This window comes from Schistocerca serialis, chromosome 1 (assembly GCF_023864345.2).
Source record: "Schistocerca serialis cubense isolate TAMUIC-IGC-003099 chromosome 1, iqSchSeri2.2, whole genome shotgun sequence".
NCBI lineage: Eukaryota > Metazoa > Arthropoda > Insecta > Orthoptera > Acrididae > Schistocerca > Schistocerca serialis.
The window spans coordinates 867,977,250-868,005,081 of record NC_064638.1 but is presented as its reverse complement, the minus strand read 5'-3'; the positions used below and the strand labels follow the sequence as shown (position 1 = coordinate 868,005,081).

Here is a 27,832-nt window from a genome sequence, read left to right as displayed (position 1 = left end):
AGCAGGTGCAAGAGGACGGCCAGGTATTTAAACTGTAGGGTTACCACGAATCACGTTTACACACTTTCGGCTCCCTGAATATAATTAAGAACTATTGATGTTTACTGTGTGTGTGTTTGCGCGCGCGTGTGTGTGTGTGTGTGTGTGTGTGTGTGTGTGTGTGTGCGTGCGCGCGCGCGCGTGGATGTGTATGAGTGTGTGTCTTTGGGTGTGTGCGTGTGTTTTGCATCACTTTACATGCAAACTATCTCAGCCTTCCATTATTGTTGTTGTTTTTTTTCAGGTCAAATGTTTTGTTCAGTAATAGTGATTTTGTTATGCAAAGCGCTATTTTGCGCCGTTTTGTTGCTAATAAATAAAAACTAAGCTAAATACATTTATACATCAAATTTTGGACTTACTTCATAATGATTCCGCTACTTTCAATGTTCTGTTAATAATTCTGGTAACAATTCAGGTTTTTACGCTTAGAACGCACTTTCTAGCCAGTAATTTAAACTATGTGACGCTTATAAGAGATCTATTACGATATTATGATAGCGTTCGATGAGCCCTATTTGTACCCACTTTGCGAAAATCGCTTGTTAAGATATTGATTTCAAATCTCGACTCTGTTACAAATCCTTTGGTTTTAAATAAATTAAGAATTACTTTTCCGATCGAGGGCGCGTTTTCATCCATGTAATTGTCTTATTTTTGGCTTTATAATTATGTAGCTGTCTTCTTTGTAAATAGTCGAGTTCAATTTTTATTGAATTAAGTCTAATGTAATATTTATGCTGGCCACTCAGTTCACCAGTGGCGGTTTCCTTCTTCACTTTTCTCGCCGAGGGTTTTAACCCATGGGTTTTTCCAGAATACACGTCAAGCATAAGTTTACCTGCTCGCTGTTCTGAGGACGTGTTATTTCTTGTACCCACAATGTCCACCAATCATGGAGGCTCAAAGGTGCCGCCATCTATTGATGACACGGCGATACTTGTATGGCTCCTCGAAGCTCAGCTCCAGTATGGCCTCACCTCTTATTTAGCTGTTAAAATATACATTCCTGCCCAGCCACAGCCATTCTCCATCACAACAAGACGCTCTCTCATAGCTGTGTCTGCTTTTTACATTTTGAGGTCATTTTTATAGGGATATACCCTCCCAATCTAATTCATAAAAGTGGCAAAGACACTGGTACTCCTGCTTATATCGTGCGGGCCACCCCAAGCAAGCAGACGTGCCTCGGCACGACACATGGCCTCGACTATTGTCTGAGGTAGTGTGACACCATTCATCCTACAAGGCTGTCCATAAATTCATAAGAGTATGAGAGAGTGAAGATCTATTCTGAACAGCACGCTCCAAGGCATCCCACATAGGCTCAATAATATTCATGTCTGGGGAGTTTGGTGACCAGCGGAAGTGTTTAAACGCAGAAGAGTGTTCTTGGAGCCATTCTGTAGCAATTTTGGACGTTGAGGTGTCGAATTATCCTGTTGGAATTTTCCAAGTCCGTCGGAATGCGCAATGGACATGAATCGATGTAGGTGAACAGACAGGATGCTTACATACGTGTCACCTGTCAGAGCCGTATCTAGACGTATCAGGGGTCCCAATCACTCCAACTGCACACGCCCCACACCATTACAGAGCCTCCACCAGCTTGTACAGTGCCCTGCTGACATGGAGGGTCCGTGGATTCATGAGGTTGTCTCCATACCCGTACACGTCCATACGCTCGATACAATTTGAAACGAGACTCGTCCGACCGGGCAACGTGTTTCCAGTGATCAATAGTCGAAGGTCGGAGCTGACGGGCCCAGGCGAGCCGTAAAGCTTTGTGTCGTGCAGTCATCAAGGAAACACGAGTGGGCCTTCGGCTCCGAAAGCCCACATAGTATTTGAGAGTTGTAGCATCGCGTTTTAGTACCTGAATAGTGTAAATTCGCGTAGTCTCCTTCCGCCGCCGAGCAGTGTCAGCAGTGCGCAAGTAGCAGCATTACTGCATTTACTAGGCAATCTTGTATTTTAATAACCGTTTAAATTTTGTCGATTTGTTTGCGCGCTCTGTAGATTAGTTCAGACGTTCTTTGCAAAACAGTTTTTAGCATGGATAGGGACTGCAACTGCTGTGTTCGGATGCAGGCTGAGTTGGCATCCCTTCGCTCCCAGCTTCAGGCAGTGTTGGCTTCGGTCACACAGCTTGAGGCTGTTGCCAATGGGCATCACTGTGGGGGTCCGGTTGGGGGTTTGTCGGGGACGGCCAGCTCGTCCCACGCATCCCCTGATCGGACTACGACTGTGGTTGCCCGGGATACTGCCCGCATTGAGGCTGATCCCTCACCTGTGGTAGAGTGGGAGGTCGTTTCAAGGTGTGGCAGGGGGCGAAAGACATTCCGGAGGGCTGAACGGAAAGCCTCTCCAGTTTGTCTGACGAACCGGTTTCAGGCTCTGTCTCAGGCTGATACTGATCTTCGGCCTGACATGGCTGCTTGTCCTGTTCCAGAGGGTGCCCCTCAGTCTGCAAGATCCGGGCAGTCGCAGAGGGTGGGCTTACTGGTAGTTGGGAGCTCCAACGTCAGGCGCGTAATGGGGCCCCTTAGGGAAATGGCAGCAAGAGAGGGGAAGAAAACCAATGTGCACTCCGTGTGCATACCGGGGGGAGTCATTCCAGATGTGGAAAGGGTCCTTCCGGATGCCATGAAGGGTACAGGGTGCACCCATCTGCAGGTGGTCGCTCATGTCGGCACCAATGATGTGTGTCGCTATGGATCGGAGGAAATCCTCTCTGGCTTCCGGCGGCTATCTGATTTGGTGAAGACTGCCAGTCTCGCTAGCGGGATGAAAGCAGAGCTCACCATCTGCAGCATCGTCGACAGGACTGACTGCGGACCTTTGGTACAGAGCCGAGTGGAGGGTCTGAATCAGAGGCTGAGACGGTTCTGCGACCGTGTGGGCTGCAGATTCCTCGACTTGCGCCATAGGGTGGTGGGGTTTCGGGTTCCGCTGGATAGGTCAGGAGTCCACTACACGCAACAAGCGGCTACACGGGTAGCAGGGGTTGTGTGGCGTGGGCTGGGCGGTTTTTTAGGTTAGATGGCCTTGGGCAAGTACAGAAAGGGCAACAGCCTCAACGGGTGCGGGGCAAAGTCAGGACATGCGGGGACCAAGCAGCAATCGGTATTGTAATTGTCAACTGTCGAAGCTGCGTTGGCAAAGTACCGGAACTTCAAGCGCTGGTAGAAAGCACCGAAGCTGAAATCGTTATAGGTACAGAAAGTTGGCTTAAGCCAGTGATAAATTCTGCCGAAATTTTTACAAAGGTACAGACGGTGTTTAGAAAGGATAGATTGCATGCAACCGGTGGTGGAGTGTTCGTCGCTGTTAGTAGTAGTTTATCCTGTAGTGAAGTAGAAGTGGATAGTTCCTGTGAATTATTATGGGTGGAGGTTACACTAAACAACCGAACTAGGTTAATAATTGGCTCCTTCTACCGACCTCCCGACTCAGCAGCATTAGTGGCAGAACAACTGAGAGAAAATTTGGAATACATTTCACATAAATTTTCTCAGCATGTTATAGTCTTAGGTGGAGATTTCAATTTACCAGATATAGACTGGGACACTCAGATGTTTAGGACGGGTGGTAGGGACAGAGCATCGAGTGACATTATACTGAGTGCACTATCCGAAAATTACCTCGAGCAATTAAACAGAGAACCGACTCGTGGAGATAACATCTTGGACCTACTGATAACAAACAGACCCGAACTTTTCGACTCTGTATGTACAGAACAGGGAATCAGTGATCATAAGGCCGTTGCAGCATCCCTGAATATGGAAGTTAATAGGAATATAAAAAAAGGGAGGAAGGTTTATCTGTTTAGCAAGAGTAATAGAAGGCAGATTTCAGACTACCTAACAGATCAAAACGAAAATTTCTGTTCCGACACTGACAATGTTGAGTGTTTATGGAAAAAGTTCAAGGCAATCGTAAAATGCGTTTTAGACAGGTACGTGCCGAGTAAAACTGTGAGGGACGGGAAAAATCCACCGTGGTACAACAACAAAGTTAGGAAACTACTGCGAAAGCAAAGAGAGCTCCACTCCAAGTTTAAACGCAGCCAAAACCTCTCAGACAAACAGAAGATAAACGATGTCAAAGTTAGCGTAAGGAGGGCTATGCGTGAAGCGTTCATTGAATTCGAAAGTAAAATTTTATGTACCGACTTGACAGAAAATCCTAGGAAGTTCTGGTCTTACGTTAAATCAGTAAGTGGCTCGAAACAGCATATCCAGACACTACGGGATGATGATGGCATTGAAACAGAGGATGACACGCGTAAAGCTGAAATACTAAACACCTTTTTCCAAAGCTGTTTCACAGAGGAAGACCGCACTGCAGTTCCTTCTCTAAATCCTCGCACAAACGAAAAAATGGCTGACATCGAAATAAGTGTCCAAGGAATAGAAAAGCAACTGGAATCACTCAATAGAGGAAAGTCCACTGGACCTGACGGGATACCAATTCGATTCTACACAGAGTACGCGAAAGAACTTGCCCCCCTTCTAACAGCCGTGTACCGCAAGTCTCTAGAGGAACGGAGGGTTCCAAATGATTGGAAAAGAGCACAGATAGTCCCAGTCTTCAAGAAGGGTCGTCGAGCAGATGTGCAAAACTATAGACCTATATCTCTTACGTCGATCTCTTGTAGAATTTTAGAACATGTTTTTTGCTCGCGTATCATGTCATTTCTGGAAACCCAGAATCTACTATGTAGGAATCAACATGGATTCCGGAAACAGCGATCGTGTGAGACCCAACTCGCCTTATTTGTTCATGAGACCCAGAAAATATTAGATACAGGCTCCCAGGTAGATGCTATTTTTCTTGACTTCCAGAAGGCGTTCGATACAGTTCCGCACTGTCGCCTGATAAACAAAGTAAGAGCCTGCGGAATATCAGACCAGCTGTGTGGCTGGATTGAAGAGTTTTTAGCAAACAGAACACAGCATGTTGTTATCAATGGAGAGACGTCTACAGACGTTAAAGTAACCTCTGGCGTGCCACAGGGGAGTGTTATGGGACCATTGCTTTTCACAATATATATAAATGACCTAGTAGATAGTGTCGGAAGTTCCATGCGGCTTTTCGCGGATGATGCTGTAGTATACAGAGAAGTTGCTGCATTAGAAAATTGTAGCGAAATACAGGAAGATCTGCAGCGGATAGGCACTTGGTGCAGGGAGTGGCAACTGACCCTTAACATAGACAAATGTAATGTATTGCGAATACATAGAAAGAAGGATCCTTTATTGTATGATTATATGATAGCGGGACAAACATTGGTAGCAGTTACTTCTGTAAAATATCTGGGAGTGTGCGTACGGAACGATTTGAAGTGGAATGATCATATAAAATTAATTGTTGGTAAGGCGGGTACCAGGTTGAGATTCATTGGGAGAGTGCTTAGAAAATGTAGTCCATCAACAAAGGAGGTGGCTTACAAAACACTCGTTCGACCTATACTTGAGTATTGCTCATCAGTGTGGGATCCGTACCAGGTCGGGTTGACGGAGGAGATAGAGAAGATCCAAAGAAGAGCGGCGCGTTTTGTCACCGGGTTATTTGGTAACCGTGATAGCGTTACGGAGATGTTTAATAAACTCAAGAGGCAGACTCTGCAAGAGAGGCGCTCTGCATCACGGTGTAGCTTGCTCGCCAGGTTTCGAGAGGGTGCGTTTCTGGATGAGGTATCGAATATATTGCTTCCCCCTACTTATACCTCCCGAGGAGATCACGAATGTAAAATTAGAGAGATTAGAGCGCGCACGGAGGCTTTCAGACAGTCGTTCTTCCCGCGAACCATACGCGACTGGAACAGGAAAGGGAGGTAATGACAGTGGCACGTAAAGTGCCCTCCGCCACACACCGTTGGGTGGCTTGCGGAGTATCAATGTAGATGTAGATCGATGATGTTTCGTTGAATGGTTCGCACGCTGATACTTGTTGATGGCCCAGCGCTGAAATCTGCGGCAATTTACGGAAGGGTTGCACTTCCGTCACGTTGAACGATTCTCTTCAGTCGTTGTTGGTCGTGTTCTTGCAGTGTTCTTCCGGTCACAGGAAGTCTGAGATTTGATGTTTTACCGGGTTCTTGATATTCACGGTACACTCGTGAATGGTCGTACGGGAAAATCCACACTTCATCGCTACCTCGGAGATGAAGTGCCCCATCGCTCGTGCGCCGACTATTACACAACCTTCAAACTTCCTTAAATCTTGGTAACCTGCCATTGTAGCAACAGTAACCGATCTAACAACTGCGCCAGACACTTGTTGTCTTACATAGGCGTTGCCTACCGCAGCGCAGTATTCTGTTCATATATTTCTGTATCTTGCATGAATATCAAGAGCTCAGATGTAAACCCAGTTCTAAGCAGAGAAGGGAAAGCAGAAAGATGGAAGGAGTATATAGAGGGTCTATACAAGGGCGGTGTTCTTGAGGACAATATTATAGAAATGGAAGAGAATGTAGATGAAGATTAAATAGGAGATATGATACTGCGTGATGAGTTTGACAGAGCACTGAAAGACCTAAGTCGAAACAAGGCCCCGGGAGTAGACGACATTCCATTAGAACTACTGACAGCCTTGGAAGAGCCAGGCCTAAGAAAACTCTACGATCTAGTGAGCAAGATGTATGAGACAGGGGAAATACCCTTAGACTTCAAGAGGAATATAATTAATTCCAATCCCAAAGAAAGCAGGTGTTGGCAGATGTGAAACTTACCGAACTATCAGTTTAATAAGCCACGGCTGCAAAATACTAACACGAATTCTTCACAGACGAATGCAAAAACTGGTAGAAGCCGACCTCGGGGAAGATCAGTTTGGATTCCATAGAAATGTTGGAACACGTGAGGCAATACTGACCCTACGACTTATCTTAGAAAATAGATTAAGGAAAGGCAAACCTACGTTTCTAGCATTTGTAGACTTAGAGAAAGCTTTTGACAATGTTGACTGGAATACTCTCTTTCAAATTCTGAAGGTGTCCGGGGTAAAATACAGGGAGCGAAAGGGTATATACAATTTGTACGGAAACCAGATGGCATAAGAGTCGAGGGGCGGGAAAGGGAATCAGTGCTCGGGAAGGGAGTGAGACAGGGTTTCAGCCTATCCCCGATGTTATTCGATCCGTAAATTGAGCAAGCAGTCAAGGAAACAAAAGAAAAATTCGGAGTAGGAATTAAAAGCCATGGAGAAGAAATAAAAACTTTGAGGTTCGCCTGGAAGAGCAGCTGAATGGAATGGACAGTGTCTTGAAAGAAGAATATAAGTTGAACATCAACAAAAGCAAAACGAGGATAATGGAATGTAGTCGAATTAAATCGGGTGATGCTGCGGGAATTAGATTAGGAAATGAGACGCTTAAAGCAGTAAACAAGTTTTGCTATTTGGGGAGCAAAACAACTGATGATGGTCGAAGTAGAGAGGATATAAAATGTAGACTAGCAATGGCAAGGAAAAACGTTTCTCAAGAAGAGAAATTTGTTAACGTCGAGTATAGATTTAAGTGTCAGGAAGTCGTTTCTGAAGGTATTTGTATGTAGTGGAAGTGAAACGTGGACGATAAATATTTTAGACAAGAAGAGAATAGCAGCTTTCGAAATGTGGTGCTACAGAAGAACGCTGAAGATTAGAATGCTAGATCACATAACTAATGAGGGAGGAGGTATTGAATAGAAGAGAAGAGAAATTTGTGGCACAACTTGACTAGAAGAAGGGATCGGTTGGTAAGGCATATTCTGAGGCATCAAGGGATCACCAATTTAGTATTGGAGGACAGCGTGGAGGGTAAAAATCGTAGAGGGAGACCAAGAGATGAATGCACTTAACAGATTCAGAAGGATGTAGGTTGCAGTAGGTAGCAGGAGATGAAGAAACTTGCACAGGATAGAGTTGCATGGAGAACTGTATCAAACCAGTCTCTAGACTGGAGACCACAACAACATCTGAATACGCATGCCTATACCACTTTCTTTGGTGCTTCAGTGTAGTTTCTGCGTTAAAAAGTTCATTCCGACTATACAGCGAATTTACGTGTATTGCTGCCTGTAGAATGGCCAAGACATGGAATAATAAAAAGATAGTGCTGTAGGGGTCGCCCACTCCTAGGCTGGAAACCCTTACTGCTTTGTCAGGATGGAGGCCGAGGAACGTGTTTGACATCGTCACAGGCAATAAAACAAAATCAAATGTTATTTCTTTTATTCCCCAGAATACATCTTGAGATTGCTGCATCAGCTCTGGGCGCAGTCAGGTGCCTCGGAGTGTGACGGGTTGCCTACCGGTTCGTTCGGAAGGTGCTTCTCCTCTGCCGGTCTGCTATGGAGGTCGGATAGGGCACTGATAGCGGTGCGTGTGTGTTTAGTATACATGCCGTCCTGGGAGTGTTCTGCCCTTCTCACGTCACTGCCCACATTGTCCCACCAGATGGACCGTGATGTCAAATGCTGTGGTGCCATGTTGAATGCTCATCCTGGTCCACCTGTCTCATAGGCCGTCTGTCCTCAATGATGCTAAAGTTTCAGAGCAGTTGGTGCCCTGAACTGGAATGGTGTAGACTCGTGGACTACCCATCAGTGGCGGCTTCTGTACCGGATGCTGATTCATTGTCATCTTTTTCTACGGATCGTTGTTCCTCAGAGGCAGGAAGAGTATGACCAATATTGGAACAATCTCACACAAGATGTTACAATATAATATTCTGAGAATCGATTGCGAACGACATGAATGTCACCAACTTCACTGATCGAATGCTGTAGGCTAGCGGTGTGGAGAATTTATGGTGTCGAGGAGTGGTTTTACTGTACGATGTAATTTATAGTGACTGAATCGGTCTCACTCATCATGAGCGGTCTTCAGCTCTGCTATTAATTTGTTTCAGTGTCATAGCTGCTTCATGAAAACCTTGACAGCTATTGCTGCATCCTATCCAGTGCTTCTTACGTAATATTACGAGCATAACGGAGGTAGGTTGATGTGCAATTGTCGTACATTTTTCTGCTATGGACTGACACACATAAGTATTGTTGCCACATTCTTGGTGACTGACTAACCGTGTCGAAATGTTTACTTCTAGTGGCTGGCTCGTGTTGATACGTCCGCGTGCCTGAACAATCCCGGGCTGTAGCGACTAAGAAAAATTTTGTCTTTCTGGTTCCCTTACGACCTTGATGCGTAACAGTAAACTCCCCTCAGTAGATAATATTGTCGTTCCATTACTGGAGTTCTAGCTTCTCGAAAATATTTCCATCTGTATATTTGAAGTAAACGTTTTAATAACTATTCAGCTTATCAACAGTCACCTTCAAGAGCTTGTGTTATTCACTTCACTGGTTGTTGTGCTGGCAAATCGTACTTGAATTTAACTCTCTTTCACTGGTTGTTGTGCTGGCAAATCGTACTTGAATTTAACTCTCTGTCTCCAACCGGCGATGATTAAAAATGGTGGCCCTGAAGCAATGATGCTATTCGAATTAAGGTTGTTTTTCAAATATTAGACACGTGTCCCGCTATAGTGTGTCCCAGGAGGAACGGTCAGTGTTCCGGGATATGACAGAAACGATCACTTAAAGCAAAAAATTTCACCTATGGACATATGCCCTATTCCGAATCGTTTTCGTGATAGAACACGTTTAAAGTACACGATTATTTATTTTCTGTATTATTCAATGCGATGTCATGTTTACATATGTACAACAATTACTAAACATTATATCATGCGTTTTACAAAGTATCAATTGAAAAATACGTATTTTAACACATTCACCTAATAGTATCGTACACGACACATTATAACTGTTATACAGTTCACAACAAATGTGCGAACGTCTCACAGTCAACTTATTCGTGCCCTCTTGGAAGAAAAAGCTGTGTTGCTTGTATGAGTACCTCTACACATTCCCTAATGAGGGTAGCAGCGGCCATTATGCGACCAAGCTGTACATCTCGCGTTTTCATCTTTCTTTTGTACACCTCAGACTTCATCCACCCCCACAAACATAAATCTAGAGCCGTAAGGTCTGGCGATCTTGGTGGCCATTTAATCGTACTTCCACAACCAATCCATCGAATAGGGTAAGTGCGGTTGAGATGTTCCCTCATATGCGTGGTAAAATGTGGAGTGTATCCATCATGCTGGAAGAACATTGCTGTCCGCGTGGACAAAGGAACGCTCTCAAGGTGTTCAAGAAATTAATTTCCAAAACCGTGCAAGTAATTCTGCATCTTGATTCGCTCTTCTAAAATAACTGAACACTCGTATCTGCATTTTGCTATTCATACACTTTAAATGTATTGTATCTCGGAAGACATTTGGAATAGGGCATACGACTATACGAAGTTTTTTGCTTCAAATGACCGTTCCGGTGTATCTTTGAATATTGACCTCTTGGGACACTCTGTGTACGACCATAAGAATGAATCTGCGTTGTTCATCAATTTCATGGTGATGCTAAATGCACATGGACGTTATCTTCATGTGTAGCGATCAAAGCTACGAATGCTGATCCAGTTTCACTGTTTGGAAGCGATCCGCCATATGGCTGAATCATCTCCGTGGTATCCGCAAATGACACTGCTGGTCTTGCGTCGCTCTCTGCTGGTGACACGCCCTCTGACGTTCGGCTCAGGCAATGTTTTCCAGTTACATGGGAAGTTATGCCTTGGATGATGCAACACTCATTCGACTGGATGATCAGCTGTACGTCTGTAATGGATTTATTGATACACTGACCAGCAAAGACATTATGACCACGTCCTTGGTAGACTACCTTTGGAACGTGACAGGTCTTTGGTGTGTCTGTGGACGTGTTTGGCGCAAGATGTCAACGCACAGGTCACGCAGTTCCTGTGATTTACGGGCTGGTGGTTTGTGGGCACGGAGCTGACATCCGATAGCGTCCCAGATCATGTCAGTTGGATGACGAATACAACGACTTGAGCTGACTTTCATGCTCCCCAAATCTCTGTAACATGAGGGACGTCGAGAACTATCCTGATGGAAGCTGCCATTGTCCTCGGATAAGACCTCAAGCATGAAGGGACGCAGGTGGTCCAGAACAATGTTAACGCAAACCACAATTGTTAAGGCGCCTTTCATTAGCAGCACAGGCCTCATGGAAGCCCAGGTGAATTTTCCCCATTATATAATACTGTCACCACCAGCCTGCATCCGTGACGATGTGCGTGATTTCAAGCAGCCATTCACCTTGATGATGGCATGTCTGGATACGACCATCGACTTGTCGTAGCAAGAAACGTGATTCGGTACGAGTTGACACGTTTCGTAGAACCACGGTGCAAACTCGACAATACCACTTCAACTGTAGTTGACGATGTTATTGGTTCGACATGGGAACGTGTACGGTTCGTTCGCTGCAAAACCCTGTGTTTAATAATGTGCCCAAAACAGTGCGCTCAGAAACACTTGAGCTTGCATATCTATCGTCACATCTGCCACAGATCGCCATCTATCCTGGTTTACAAAGTAGACAAGCCTCCGACCTCCACATTCTCTGGTCAGTCGTGGACGTCCATCACCTCGTCACCTGCTCGTGGTTTCGCTGTCCTTCAACCAATTTTCATTCATGCTCACGGCAGTAGCGCGCGAATGACTGACCACTTTCGCCGTTTCCGTGATGTTCTTTCCGAGGGCCGTAGCAGTTGACACTTTATCGTAGTCGCTTATGTCAGTGGATCTCCCCATTAGCATCCCATATCGTCCCAAGAATGATTACCATTCGTCTCCGTTCCACTTTTATCGTTTCCCATGCGCGTCAAGTGACAGCAGCGTTACCAAGTGCATTCATTCTCGTGACAGGCAGTGATCATTAAATTTTGGCTCATCTGTGTATCAGCAGCAGTCATATTGTGTGTGTGTGTGTGTGTGTGTGTGTGTCTGTATCTGTTACGTCATTTAATAACTCGTTCCCTTTACATTTCAGTGTGTGTCTGAAATATATAAACGAGGCTATAGAGAGGATAAGGGACACGCCTGGCAGTGAAGACAGGGCCGATAGGGAGAAGTCCATTATCGAGAAAATACTAGAGAAGACGTCAGATCCGAAAGTGGCTGCCATCCTGGCGCTGGATATGCTTCTCGTCGGCGTCGATACTGTGAGTAATAAGTACATTCCTATGCTGATACATAATTCTTTTCCATCTAGATTCCAAATTAGATGAAATGAAGATCTGCTTTCGTTTTTGACCCAATATGTCCCTCAGCGTCGAATTTTTCAGCAACTGGACATATTTATGAAGCAAGAAACAACCATTATTTAACCACATAATGTATCACGCAGAGTGTGAATGATCAAACGAACAACTGTTTAGGTTTCAAACTTTACAGTGTTTCCAAAAATGAGGAAAAATAAGAGAAAATGTATTCTGTACAGTTTCCAGAGCAACGATACCAGGTATGAAAGTATGAAATCGGAATTTCCCTATAGATTGTGCTAGCCGTCACTGTAGGGCCCGTAAGACGACGTTTGCAGCGCCATCTGCTTCCTATAACGGCTGAATGCTGTAACAACCCAAGTTTCATACATCGGTATCTCTTTCAAACCCATAAACATGTCGAGTTTTGTGCCTACGAACTATCATTTGCGGACAGCATTGCTTTTTCTCTTATCATTTGAAGAAAATTGCTGCAGAATCGCATCGAATGCTTGTCGAAAGTGGTGATTTTGAAGTGAGAAGCGACGAGCGCAGGAAACCACCGAAAAAGTTTGAAGACAACGAATTGCAGGCCTTATTGGATGGACATGATACTCAAACTCAACAGGAACTCGCAGAAAGCCATTTCTCTTCGGTTGAAAGCTATGAGAAAAGCGCAGAAAGTGGGAAAATGGGTCCGCAAAGATTGAATGAAAGACAGCAAGCAAATCTAAAGAGTACTTGTGAATGCTGCTCGTCAGATACAAAGTAAATTCGTTTCTCCATCGAATAGTGACAGGCGATAAAAAATGGGTATATTTTGAGTATCCTAAGCGTCGTAACTCATGGGTGAATCCAGCAAACCATCGACATCCACTGCAAGACCAAATCGCTCTGGAAAGAAGACAATGCTCTGTGTTTGGTGAGATCAGAAGCCTGTCATCTATTACGAGATGCTAAATCCTGGTGAAACCGTTATCACTAATCCCTACCAACAGGATATGACCTATTTAACTCGAGCATCACGTGAAAAACGACCGGAATATGGAAAAAGGCAACACAGTCATATTGCTCCGTGATAACGCCCCATCCCACACAGCAAAGCGGGTCGGGGAAACAATCGAGGCGTTCAATTGGGAAATACTGGGGCATGGGGCTTATTCTCCAGACTTGGCTCCGTCAGATTGTCATCTGTTTGCTTCGCTGGGACAAGCTGTCGCTGAACAACGCTTCAATTCGTGTGAAAATATACGAAAACGGCTCGCTGAATAGTTCGCTTCAAAAGAAGAACTATTTTTTTCTTTTCATTTTGGCGTGGGATTCATTGCCCGCCGGACAAGTGGGAGAAATGTGTAAATAGCAATGGAGATAATTTTGAACAAAATATTGTTTATCAGTATCAAACAACAGACGTGTTATTATTGCAACCAAATATCGGTTTCGTACTTCCATACCTGGTAAGTTCTTTATATTAACGAATTGCATAAGCGAGACATTTTACATGCAGTCACGCTATTTTAATTCGGCTCTGAAATTCATTGCTACAAATTATTCTTACAGAGAGATATTCATTCTGTGTTAATTTACACAATCGTTACTTGTGGTCCTGAAAAGAATTTTTCATAACTTATTTTAAAACCCATGATGTGGAAAAAATATCAAATGATCGTCCTTCGAAAACCAGGTAGAAACCTGGAACCTCCTGGCAGATTAAAACTGTGTGAGAGCTGCAGGAGAGCTTCTGTAAAGTTTGGAAGGTAGGGGGACGAGGTACTGGCAGAATTAAAGCTGTGAGGACGGCGCGTGAGTCGTGCTTGGGTAGCTCAGTCGGTAGAGCACTTGCCCGCGAAAGGCAAAGGTCCCGAGTTCGAGTCTCGGTCCGGCACACAGTTTTAATCTGCCAGGAAGTTTCATATCAGCGCACACTCCGCTGCAGAGTGAAAATCTCATTCTGGAAGGTAGAAACCTCTCTGTATCTAAAACATAGAGACTTGTATCGTAGCTACCTCATTCGAACGAAAATATGATATTGGAAATAATTTCTGGTAGGCATGACGCAGCAAGTTATCTTGGATTGAGAGTCATCGAGAGAAGTAATTTTGGGTGTACCACAGGGAAGTGTGTTGCGACCCTTGCTGTTCATGTTGTATATTAATGACCTTGCGGACAATATTAATAGTAAGCTCAAATTTTTTGCAGATGATGCAGTTATTTATAACGAAGTACTGTCTGAAAGAATCTGCATAAATATGTGTGGGACTCGTATCAAATAGGACTGACAAGGGATATTGACTTATAAGGAGAAGGGCAGCACGAGTAGTCACAGGTTTGTTTGATCCGTCGGAGAGTATCACAGAGATACCGAAGAACTGAACTGGCAGACTCTTGAAGATAGACCTAAACTATCCCGAGAAGGCCTACTTTAAAAATTTCCAGAAGCGGTTTTAAATGACTCTGGGAATATGCTATTACCCGATGCGTATCGCTGCTGTAGGGATCAAGAGGACAAGATAAGATTAATTACAGCACGCACAAAGGCGTTTAAACAATCATTCTGCCCGCAAGCCATATGTGAAAGGAACGGGGAAAAGCCCTAAAATGTAGTGTACTGGGACATACCCTCTGCCATGCACTTTACAGTGGTTTACAGGGTATAGAAATAGATGTTGATGTAGAAATGTTTCGGCTACAAGTGTCTGCAAAGGAAAGTGGAAGGTCTTCGTATTTCAGAAACGGTAGATTATAAAGCTGGAACGATCTGTACTTCGCAGGTACTCAGTCTATCCGAGCATATAAGGGTACATCCGAGGGACTGAAAATCACATCACGGCGGCCTACGACAAAGAGCACAGCAGTGGCTGTTGTTCAGGCCTTGCAACGTCGTTTAAGAAGTCGTTGTTTCACGAGTATCACAGATACTGCCTTGAAGAATAGTCAGTTTTTGTCGAATAGCATATCGACGTCAAAGAAATGAACACTCTCAATGTAAAATCCATATGTCTAAGCCATTCTACATCCACACGAACGGCCAGCCAGGACCACCGCTCATCAGAAACGAATTGGTATCAGCCGTTCAGCTTGAGAAATTTTTAGACCATTTGAAATACTACTTGCTGAGGAACATAATGATACAGCATCTTATTACTAGAAGAACTGATTACTGTAGAATCTTCCGAAGACGCAGGTGTATATATTCCAAATTAGAAGACAAGAGACGACTGATCATGTGCCTATGGTGTACACGAATGGGCTATTGAACACTTCTTTACCTTTATAATGAGTCGTCCTCTAACACACAAAACTGCGGTGTTAACATCGAACAGGAGATCTCAGCCCGAAAGAACAGTCTGCGAAATATCATTCCTACGAAGTGGAGAGCTCGTTCAGCTTGGTTAGGAACCTCACTTATTGCTCCCACTTTGCAACAGATATGCAAACATTCTCTAGTTCAACTCGGTAAATATCCTGTTGGATACATCTCTAATTAAAACTTATAGGGTGGTTACGAGAACAACACGAACTGAAAAACTTTTTTCCTGACGGGTGTCGCACCACCATACATACAATAAAAGGTGGCGGCAAGATGCGAGATGAGTCATCCATTGCTTGAATATCGAACTTTTCCTACGAGATTCTGGTCCAGAAGAAACAGCCCAGAACAGTGCATCGAAGCCTGTGGGAACAAAGTCGAGGCATCGTGCGCAGTGAATGCTCATCTCCTGAATATCCATTTCGCGGATGTCGTCTGCAATGGATAGGCTAAAAAGTACTGTACCGCTTGAGAAACTGTTAATAAGTAGAAGCACAGTCCCGCGAAATAATAGTATTGACTGCAAGACAACCCAACGCTGCATACAATCTGACGCCCACTTCTGAAAAAAAATGCAAGATTTTCAAGGATTGTGTTGAGTGGCACCAGTGCAGACTGAGGGGTTGTAGTGTTAGTGAATCATTTGACACAATCATCACGGCCATCGGCGATCAGGTAACGCTCAGAAGGCCTCTCTGTGCACTCTCTATTTTGGCTCTGCATGTAGCACCAGTGCTGAGTTTAGAGGTGAACAATGTGTGGAACATTCATCTAGGTTACAACTCTGCCCGTTATAACAAGTACGTACTCACGTTGAACAACTTCAGCCATTTGAACTGGGTCGCATTGTGGGCTTGCAGGAAGCTGGACGGGTGTATCAGTGCATTAGTGCACATGTGGGCGCAATATATCGATGGTGTTTCGCTGATTTTAACAGTGGTGTGAAACATCCATACGCCTGTAAGACCAGACTGTGGACGTCCGCATAGTACAGAGGCACGTCAAGATAGACGCATTGTGCTACCAGCGGCGTCTGATCGAACATCATCCAGGGAAGAAATCCAGATACAAGTTACACCTGCTGAGTCATCAGGGACATTGGGAACCGTCCGCTTGCAGCAGGGCTGAGATAACGTGTGCGTCTGGCCAGGTTCCCGCTGACACAACGACGCCGCCAAGTATGGTTAATCTGCTGTTGTGAAAGAGTAGACCGGAGACTGATACAGCGCTCTGTTATCTTCAATGTCTGCATGCGAGTGATGGACATATACGTGTACGGCATAGACCTGGTGAGATGCCTATTCCAGAGTGCACGCAGCCACCACACACAGCTCCCCTCCCAGGTATCATGGTTTGGGGGGCCATCAGTTACAACTCGCGCTCACATTTGGTGTTCCTGCAGGGAAAAGTATTTGGAGAGGAAGGGAACACCAGTGACCTCACAACTAGCAGCGCGGCTGTACAATGGCTACACGGCAGTCATTCACCACTTGACAATGGCCGAGGAGAGCTTGCTCGACAGATCATTGAATTTTAACCGCCTGACACCACTGGAAGCACGAGAAGATTTTATTCGTTTTTGGTATGTCTTACCACCTCTGGCTGTGCATGACACCTTGTACACTGTACCAGGTGTATAAACCGTCAGTTTCAGTTTGTCATGACATCGCTACTGTTGTCACTTGTGAGTGGAAAAAAAGTGCTTCGTTTGTACAGTGGGAATTACGCTTAGCAACATAAAACAGCTCACAAAGGAGACTTTGGAGATCTACATATCACTATAGTTTTTGAAATATTTTAAGGATACGGGGATTCGGGAGTAGCAACTGAGTGAGCCCAATCACAGCTGAAAAAAATTGGAAATTTGTGGTAAGGTCTTATGGGACCAAACTGCTGAGGTCGTCGGTCCCTAAGCTTACACGCTATTTAATCTAACTTAAACTAACTTACGCTAAGGACGACACACACACCCATGCCCGAGGGACAGCTGAAAAATTTCACAAATTGTTTAAATATAAACGATTTAATAAGGAACTCGTTAGTAAACTGAGTACATCTGATTATTCGGTTAAGCTCTGATAAAATGGGTATTACACTGTTAAGCTCCGCTGATTAATTTGAACATAATTAACATCAAGGTAGTTTAAATGTGTCAATAACCTAACGTCAGCAAAATTATTCTAATTAAGGGCGCGGATGAGCAATTAGTAGCCGGCCGAAGTGGCCGTGCGGTTAAAGGCGCTGCAGTCTGGAACCGCAAAACCGCTACGGTCGCAGGTTCGAATCCTGCCTCGGGCATGGGTGTTTGTGATGTCCTTAGGTTAGTTAGGTTTAAGTAGTTCTAAGTTCTAGGGGACTAATGACCTCAGCAGTTGAGTCCCATAGTGCTCAGAGCCATTTTTGAGCAATTAGTAAACTTAACAACTTACAGAATTCGAACAAGAAGACGTAGATCATAACGCACAGTTTCTTTACTATATCAAAAGGCAGGCCAGACCTCATCCTGAAACGCTTCGTTCAGAATCTGTGATGAACATTTACATTCTATGAATGCGTCGTGTCTGTTCTTGCGGACGAAATATACAGTTGTAATTCTGCATAAAGTCCAGATTCAGATGATATCACAAGTTACTTCCCTTTCCTTTCCTTCTCCATCTTCAGTTTATATAATATTTACATTCGGTACATGTACCGACAGGCCAACCCATCGGTTACAGATTTTAGAGGTCTAAAACAGAGAAAAAACACAATATTAGTACACATACTATAATATCTTAATATAATTATGTATAATTTAAAAAAAGGTGTCAGTGTAGCAAGTTTCCCACAATTTAACACTGTAAACGGATTTACGAAATCTATGTTCCATTACTCAGTGAAGTACACTGTCACTTTGGCTGAGTCGCACACATTTAAAGCAAGCGCCAGCTCAGGTGGTATAACACAATGTAGTTTGCGGCGAGATACTGCCCAAGAGGTACAATACTCACACACAAATTTAAATCACACACATAAATTACCCTTTAAAATAAACAAAAGAACTCATAAATCTGTCACTTTGTACCCCAATGATCGATACCGTAAAGAAATATACATAAAAAGGCAGCCGAACTTCCACGAGCACTATCAATATTGTCTCACACCAGTCATATATCACTCGCTTTTGGCACAACAAAGTCCCGTTACGATGTAGTACAGCAGATGGGAGCTCACCATTAACTTCCGTTGTATGATGATAATGACTGCCACAACAGTCTAGCAGCAGGTACACTTAATGAAGTATCTTCGTGGCAGAAGTAAACCCTGGATTCACTGCATGGAAAGACTCCAAATTAGCAGCAGAAATACCGCGAAGGAACCAACGACTTTATTGTGACTTCTCATCAGTCACCCCCAGACAGAAAAAGCCGCTAGTTTTCCAGGTCGGTAGTCGTCACCATCATGGGCAATGCTGAGCTGCTCGCCGCTCTAGCACACCGTCTGCCCATTGTATTTCTCACGTTGCTCTATCCATACTGCGCTTGCGCATGGACCTAATCTCTTGCCTCAAAGTACACTCATGCTCATAAATTAAGGATAATTGCAGAATGTGGTGCCACGCAACGTGGCACTACACAAAACTAGCGCTAATAGCATAGGCACATAGGAAACACACATGACACAGATCTGTAAGTCCACGGTACTGGTAATAAGTTGAGAAAATCGTAACGAAACACATGTGCTACAAAACGCCACTGTTTCCTGAGCATGTACTCCGTCATCAATATGGGGTATGATCACTGTGCACAGGTACACAGGCCACACAACGGGTTGGCATACTCTGGATCTGGTGGTCGAGCAGCTGCTGGGGTACAGCCTCCCATTCTTGCAGCAGTACCTGTCACAGCTCCTGAAGTGTCGTAGGGGTTTGAAGACACCCAGCGATACGTCGACCGAGAGCATCCCAGACGTGCTCAATGGGGTTTAGGTCTGGAGAACAGGCAGGTCACTCCATTCGCCTCGTATCTTCTGTTTCAAGGCACTCCTCCACGATGGCAGCTCGGTGGAGCCATGAGTTATCAACCATCGGGAGGAAGATGGGACCTACTGCACCCCTGAAAAGGCGTACATACTCGTGCAAAATGACGTCCCGATGCACCTGACCTGTTACAGTTCCTCTGTCAAAGACATGCAGGGGTGTACGCGCACCCACCATAACCCCATCCCACTCCATCAAACCACGACCTCCGTACAGTTCACTTTCAAGGGCATAAAGAGGTTGGTCTTTGGTTCCTGGTTCACGCCAGATGAAAACCCGGCGAGAATCACTGTTCAGACTACACCTGGACTCGTCCATGGGAACCACTGTTCCAATGACCATGTACTGTGTTCTTGACACCAGTCTTTACAGGCTCTCCTGTGACCAGGGGTCAGTGGATTGCACCTTGCAGGTCTCCGGGAGGATAAACCATGTCTGTTCAGTCGTCTGTCGAATGTGTGTCCGGAGACAACTGTTCCAGTGGCTGCAGTAAGGTCCTGACCAAGGCTACCTGCAGTACTCCATGGCCATCTGCGGGCACTGATGATGAGATATCGGTCTTTTTGCGGTTATTGCACACTGTGGACGTCCCGTACTGTAGCGCCTGGATACGTTTCCTACCTGCTGGAATCGTTGCCATGATCTTGAGATCACACTTTGTGCCACATGTAGCCCCCGTGCTACGACCTGCTGTGTTTGACCAGCCTCCAGTCGCCCTAGTATTCTAACCGTCATAACGTCATCAATATGTGTTCCGTGAGCCATTTCCAAAACACAATCACCATTATCACATCTGAAAACGTCTGCACATTTACTCGCTGCACCATACTCTGACATGCACCAACACACCTCTGCGTATGTGGGTTGGGTTGTTTTGGGGAAGGAGACCAAACAGCGAAGTCATCGGTCTCATCGAATTAGGGAAGGACGGGGAAGGAAGTCGGCCGTGCCCTTTGAAAGGAACCATCCCGGCATTTGCCTGGAGCGATTTAGGGAAATCACGGAAAACCTAAATCAGGATGGCCGGACGCGGGATTGAACCATCGTCCTCCCGAATGCGAGTCCAGTGTTTAATCACTGCGCCACCTCGCTCGGTCTCTGCGTATGTGGACTGCTGCCAGCGCCACTGTGCGACTACCGCAAGTCAAATGCACCGCATAGTCATACCCCGAGGTGATTTAAACCTGAAAACCACCCACCAGAGTGTTGTTTCATCATATATCAGCATTATCCTTAATTTATGAGCATGAGAGTATTTAGTTCGACGAAACCCGTGCGGTTGGAGACGACGTGTGCTAAATGGACCAGCGTGATGCGCCAGTCAATCGCTATACAAGCCGACATGTGGAATTCTGTTATGTAGCTACACTTTTATTTGTTTCGCGCGATACTGTTCTTGTAGACATCAACACTAATTTAATGCTTGTTCCTTTATACTGATTAGCCAGAACATTATTACCACCTACCTAGTAACCCGGTATGTCCACCTTTGGCACCGATAACAGCGGAGACCATGGTGGCATGGAAGCAGTGAGGCCTTGATATATCGCTGGAGGGAGTTGGCAGCGCATCTGCACATGCAAGTCAATTAATTCTCGTAAATTCCGGGGAGGGGGTGATGTGCTCTGACGCCACGTTCAATCACATCCCAAATGTTTTCCATCGGATTCAGATATGGCGAGTTGGGGGGGGGGGGGGGGCGCAGCATACCAATTGGAACTGGCCACTGTGTTCTAGGAACCACTCCATCAGACTCCGGGCCTTGCGACATGGCGCATTATCTTGCTGAAAAGTGCCACTGCCATCAGGGAACATGATCGTCATGAAGGGGTGTACGTGGTCTGCAACCAGTGTACGATACTCTTTAGCCGTCATGGTGCCTTGCACGAGCTCCACTGGATCCATGGATGCCCACGTGAGTGTTTCCCAGAGTATAATGTCGCCTCCACCAGCGTGTCTCCGGCCCACAGTGCAGGCATAATGGAGCTGTTCCCCGAGAAGAAGACGGATTCGCGCCCTCTCATCGGCATAATGAAGAAGGTATCCGTATTCATCAGACCATCCAGCGCTCTGCTAGTGTACCAGTGTCCAGTGCCGATGGTCACGTGACCATTTCAGTCGTAGTTGCCAATGTCGTGGTGTTAACACTGGCACATGCATGGGCCGTCGGCTGCGGAGGCCCGTCGTTAGGAGTGTTCGGTGCACTGTGTGTTCAGAGACACTTGTGCTCTGCTCAGCATTAAAATCTGATGTTAGTTCCGCACAGTTTGCTGCTTGTCCTCTTTTACCAGTCTGGCCAGTCTACAACCACCGACATCTGCAACGGGATGTGGCCGCCCGACCCCATGACGTGTGGACATGGTTTCACCTTGGTTTCGCCACGTGTTGAAGACACTCACCACTGCACTCCTCGACCACCCGAAAAGTCGTGCAGTATCTGAGAAGCTCATGCCGAGCCTCTGGACCATCACAATCTGTCCTTGGTCAGAGTCAGATAGATCGCTCACCTTCCCCATTCCACGCATGGACAACGTGTCCACTGACACTACATACACCATGCGAGTGTCTAACAGCCATTCCTTGCCAGGTGACGCTGTTATCGCCTGGACAGATTTATGTCGATGGTAGGTCGGTGGTTATAATGTTCTGGCTGATCACTATATACACACAGGCTGTCTCACCCCTCATATATTTCCGAAATGAAACAGAACGTGAAAAATGCCATTGACCAGGGATGCACCTATGTCAGGGGCTCACACCGTGGGCGGGGATGCACAATCCCTGCAAGTAAATAAACATCACTTTCAGTACAAAGTTCCGTTTGTTTAATGGCACATGTATCGTTTTTTTCTACAGAAATAAGAGCTAGAGGTACTATTAGTGATGGCAGATTTGGATTCACTACTCTGAACATTATACCTTTTGGAACCTAAAATAATGGAAACGGTGCCACAGTTTCTGCAGTAATGCTGTAATGCCGTAATGCGGGTTGCCTGCACTGTCTTGAAGCATGCTGTTGGGAAACATGCAGGCAACGGCAAAGGCTGTGGCGCGGTTGCCGTCCCTTAATGTCTACGTATTTCAGGAGGTATGAGATTTAGAACAGTGGAAACAAGCCTGCCAACACTAATGGCACCCATACTTTTCATTTCCGCGGAAAAACTGTACACATGCCATTTAAAATAAAACATAACTTTGTGCTGAAGATGACGTTGTTTACATTCGAAGAATTGTGTATTCCTGTCCATTGTGTAAGCCCCTGACATAGGTGCATCCGTGGCCATTTGTATTTTTCACATTTCCTTTCGTTTCGGAAATATATGAGGTGGCAGAGTTAGTTGTGACACACATAGTTTTTAATGCACCATTTCAGTCAATACTTCGAAACAAAAATATATACATTTACAATACTTTAACAAAAATTATAGTCTTCCGATACGATTTCTTCAGCAGGACTGTAATTATTCAACGCCTAAAATTAGATATTGTCAACAAAAAATTTAATTACAAAAATAAATGCTCCACTTGAACATGCTTGTCGGTTTTTTCCGATATGTTTTGGGAAATGAGCTCTTACGCTTGGAGTAGAAGAGATGTTTCACCTAATGAAGGGTTTCCATGCTTTTCGCAGTCCGATAATTGGACATTTTTTTAAAATTACTTCTACTATGTTTATTCGTTAATAAACATGTTTCCTATCTTTGAATGTGTATTGTTTTATAGATAACGTATGTATTGAACAGAGCCATGTCCGAAATATGCAAAATAAGTTCTCGGTATCCTTTGAAGATTTTTCTCGTGACTGGGAAACAGGCCAACATCTTACCTTAACGATCAATTTCACCCATTCCCTAATGTATTCGAGAATGCATTTCAGTTTCATTGTTTTTCTAAACCGTTTTCCTATGTGTTAAACTATCACCACAGTTTCGTGTTCCGTTCGTATCACATACATGTCACTCTTTGTCCTTCCATCTCAAAGCCAGCTTCTTCACAAACATACTTCTTTCTTTAAAATTTGTTTTTGCATATTTTTTCTCACATTTTGCCTATTTCTGAGTACTATCTCGATAACACTACTGTTTTCCTGGTGTAATTTTAAAGAGAGATTGGGGAAGGATTACCAGTTGTCAAGAAATCAAGCACATTCCTTATTCAGTATCGAGTTTGACAAGTTCATGACACCATTCTTTGATGAATTATTATTCTGATCAGTTTTTTCCTGGCCAGTATATATTCTGAACCTATAAACCGCTGCTTTCTCACATAGTTTATTAATTTTTAATCCAAATATCGCTGTTTTATATGGATTAAATCGTTTATAGGCTAAACGCCCTTCATATGCATTAAGGAGTTGTCTATAAAGACATTTTCGTCCTGTTTGTAAATTTCTTTTAATTTGTTTAATTTGATTTTTATAAGGCGTTTCATTATTGATTACATTAGATTAGATTCAGTTTTCGTTTCATAGACCCAAAAAATGAGATGATTCTCGTGGATGTGGAACATGTCAGAAAGTATGACATAAAAACATAAAACATTTGAAATAATACTTACTACCCTGATCATTTGTCAGGAGATTGTCGAAATAGGTGAATACAGTGCGGTAAACTGGAACAGCTAATATTTACAGATTTAACACACTGTCAGAATGAAACATTGTTATGCACTATTAATGAACTATTAATAAATTTATCATACACTTATCTGAAACCAAGTTTTTAATGGTTGCTGGTAATTTATTGAAAATGTGTGTTCCTGAATGTTGGACCCCTTTCTGGACCAAGGTAAATGATTTTAGGTCTTTATGTAGATTGTCCTTATTCCTAGTATTGATACTATGTATTGAGCTATTGTTTGGAAATAGAGATGTATTACTTGCAAACATGTAAGGATCTCGAAATTTGTTTAAGTCTAAAAAAAACATTACTTTTTGAAATAATGGCGTTTCTACTAATGGCCTTTTAGACCAATTCATTTGTATATCTGGTTTTCTGGCTTGCGCCATCAAAATGCACAGCGCATAGTAGGCCTTAATTTCGTCGAAAGTAACAGGCTGCCAAGTGTCACTTTTCGTTTTCCCATTTGTTGTCTACTATCGTGCAAAGAGATTTGTTTCTGTAACAAGTATTTCCCAATATCTGTCATCAAACATAAGAGAATATATTTGTAATATTACTGGGTATTCACTTAAATGATTTGAAACAGGTGCTTTTAGGCAACAAGTCCCAGAATATTTCCAAATCGATGATGTGTTTTTCGCTTTCCACTAAATCAATGATACATTTGATTTAAGTATTGAATGCATTATCGTCGTCTATAATTTAACGCTTCGCATGTTTCCTGTTTTGTACAGCCACGTTGCTATCGCTGGATTCTTCATCACTACGTCCGTGTAAACGCCCCTCTCTGAACATTGTGTAAGGGTTTATTAAATTTTTCTTCAATGGCGAAAGTACAAAACCACTAGCATGCTTGCTCTGTAACGTAGATTTACCAAAATGTGACCAGTTCTCTTGGGGTAACGGTAAGAACTAAATCAGTTGTAACTGACAAGTGTTTGGCCCATGAGTTTCACTCGCAATGTGTACATTTGAACCGATTTCGTTCCCACGAGTTGGGGCTCGTTATGTTTACATTTGGTCTTCATTCGTTTCCACGAGTCTGACTTGAAATATTCATGCTTGGTTCAAAATTGTTATAACGAGTCAGACACCTCAAAGAATGGCAAGGGTTTAATACCGGCGCTTGCGGAAGTCGCACCCTCTCCCGCCGTGACAAAGAAATTCCAGACACCTGAAGTCAAGGCACAGTAGCTAGATTACCAAAATAACGATGGTAATTAGAGTTGCGCTGTACCAAAACTACGGTTTAACAGTTTTGGTATAATACACAAATGACTTAGTAAATGGTAGGGTTAATGGTAGACTTGGTAAGGAAAGGAACATGAATGACTGTGTAAGACAACTGAATAAATGTGGGGGCCGATGACTTCTCTTCGTTTGTTTGTTTGTCTGGTTATTTGTGTTGCACATAAATAGAACTGCACATCTTTCAGTGTTAGTCTAATGTATATAATCACAGAAGTTACGTGGTCAACTAATTTTTATTACTTATAAAATGCAGTTTATATTCTGAAAGGATATAAAATACACAATGGGCTACCACTGAATGAGGTGCGGTTCTAATTATGTGCAAAACAAATAACCATCAAGAGTTTCCTGTTATTATTGGTAAATACAGAAGTTGTTTATGAAAAACAGAAACATGTATTACGTAAGTTGGACGAAGTACTTAGGCTATGTTCGATACTTTTTGTTGAGTAAACTGCTTTTTCTAGCTCTATATAGAAAATCATATTTTCTTCTTTATTTTTACTACAACATCCCTCTGTTTCGCGGTATAAGTCGACAATTTTCGAATAAAACCTGAATTAAAAGTCAAAATTTCAGTTTTGCTATAAATATCGTTTATTACTAAGTAAAGGAGAGGAGGACAATGGGGGGTGCCAGGCCACTCTGCATTGTTGCCAAATATATTCAAGATGGTGGCGATGACGTCATCCAAGATGGCAGCAGGTAGACTTGGCAACAGCGCATCACGTCATCCAAGATGGCGGATTTTGGTGGGAAAATAGCCCAATTGTGCTACGTCCACTAACCTAACCCCAAGAAAAAATGGCCAGAAGTTTGAATTTTGGCGAAAAAATAGCCCAATTGTGCTAGGTCCACTAACCCAAGCCTCCAGGAGAAAAAATGGCGGGAAGTTTAAATTCCAACAGGATAATGCATGCAAAACTGTACTTGTCTTTTATTATTATTCATTATTATTGATTATCATTTATTAACATTCATTATCATTTATTATCATTCGTTATCATTTATTATCATTTGTTATCATTTATTATCATTTACTATTATTTATTATTATTGACCTGCCTCCACTAGAAAATTCCCTCCAAATTCAAATTCCAACCCGATAATGGCTGCAAAACCTCACCTTTGTTTATTATTATTCATTATTATTTATTATCATTCATTATCATTTATTATCATTTATTATTATTTATGTTCATTTATTATTATTTATTATTATTATTGGCATATCTCCACTGACATAGAAAATCGCGCCAAGTTCAATCATTTATTATTATTTATTCAATACGCCTGATTTTGGCGGCAAGAAAGCCATTTCCGTTACAACCATAACAAAAAATCGGTCACAAGCTCAAATTCCAACACGATAATCGGTCACACATACTAAATAGGTCACCTCATCGCACTAAGTTTGAATTTTCTGGCAGTCACTTATTGCTTGACTCATACGCTATCAAAATCTCGTCAAATAATAATAATAAACTGCACTTCCACTACTCTAAGTCAATTCCTGTGAATTCGTGGGAGATGGACTGAGGTATTTATTTCAAACAGTACGGTCATCACTAGTTCTCCAACATCACATCTTCGAGATCGCAGCAGCATCCACCGTGCTCGCTACGAGGTCTGGAGTCCAACTGTGTGTTAGTGCCTATCTCAGCCACCCGAGGACGTCGCCGTGACGTCATTTAAGATGGCGGCAAGAAAGCCAATTGGGTCACGTCCACCAAGTTTGAATTTTCGCGGTCACTTATGCTTCCGCCGCTAAATTATTAAAATCGCGCCACTTGTACTAACCTAAGTCACCAGGTGGGGAAATGACTCTTTATTTCAGGCATTACGGTCGTGCAGGTGTGTTCCAACTGACTTCGAGATGGTCACACCACGAACTCCAGAGCCCAAATGGTTTAGTTCACGTCGTCGCCAGCAGAGGTCGGTCGGCGATAGCCCACGCGCGCCGCTGGTCCAGCCAGCAAGCCACCGCTGACGTCACAAGCGCCACTCGGCCGGCGTAAACATCGGCCGGTCGGTTCGCGATCCACCACGCGGCTTTGTGGAACAAGCAACGCCCGCCACACGTTCGTCGCCAAAGTTGCTTGTTCGAGAGGGGAATCTGCCCTGACGTCACACCCGTCGATAGGCCAGTCGCAACCTGCTTTGCTGGACAGTCAAATCTGGCCACGTATTTCTAAATCAGCACCCGGACAACATTATTAAAATCTCATCACTTGTACTACGCTAAGTCACAAGGTGGGAAAATGACTCTTTTATTTCAGGCATTACGGTCATGCAGGTGTGTCCCAACTGACTTCTCCATGCTCACACAGCGAATTCCAGAGCGCAGCTGACGTATATGCGGCCGGCTGAGCCCGCTCAATCGCCAGCTCCCTGGCCGGCTGACGTCAAGCGACCAGCGGT

At 43.9% G+C, this 27,832-nt stretch overlaps 1 protein-coding gene across 1 annotated transcript in view; it reads left to right on the top strand.

Moving 5' to 3' along the window:
• LOC126441271 (probable cytochrome P450 49a1) overlaps positions 1–27,832 on the top strand; it is a 133,732-nt gene that overhangs the window by 63,758 nt on the left and 42,142 nt on the right. The window contains exon 8 of the mRNA XM_050090680.1: positions 12,000–12,171. Coding sequence (XP_049946637.1) covers positions 12,000–12,171 — 172 coding nt within the window. The remainder of the gene's footprint in view (positions 1–11,999; positions 12,172–27,832) is intronic.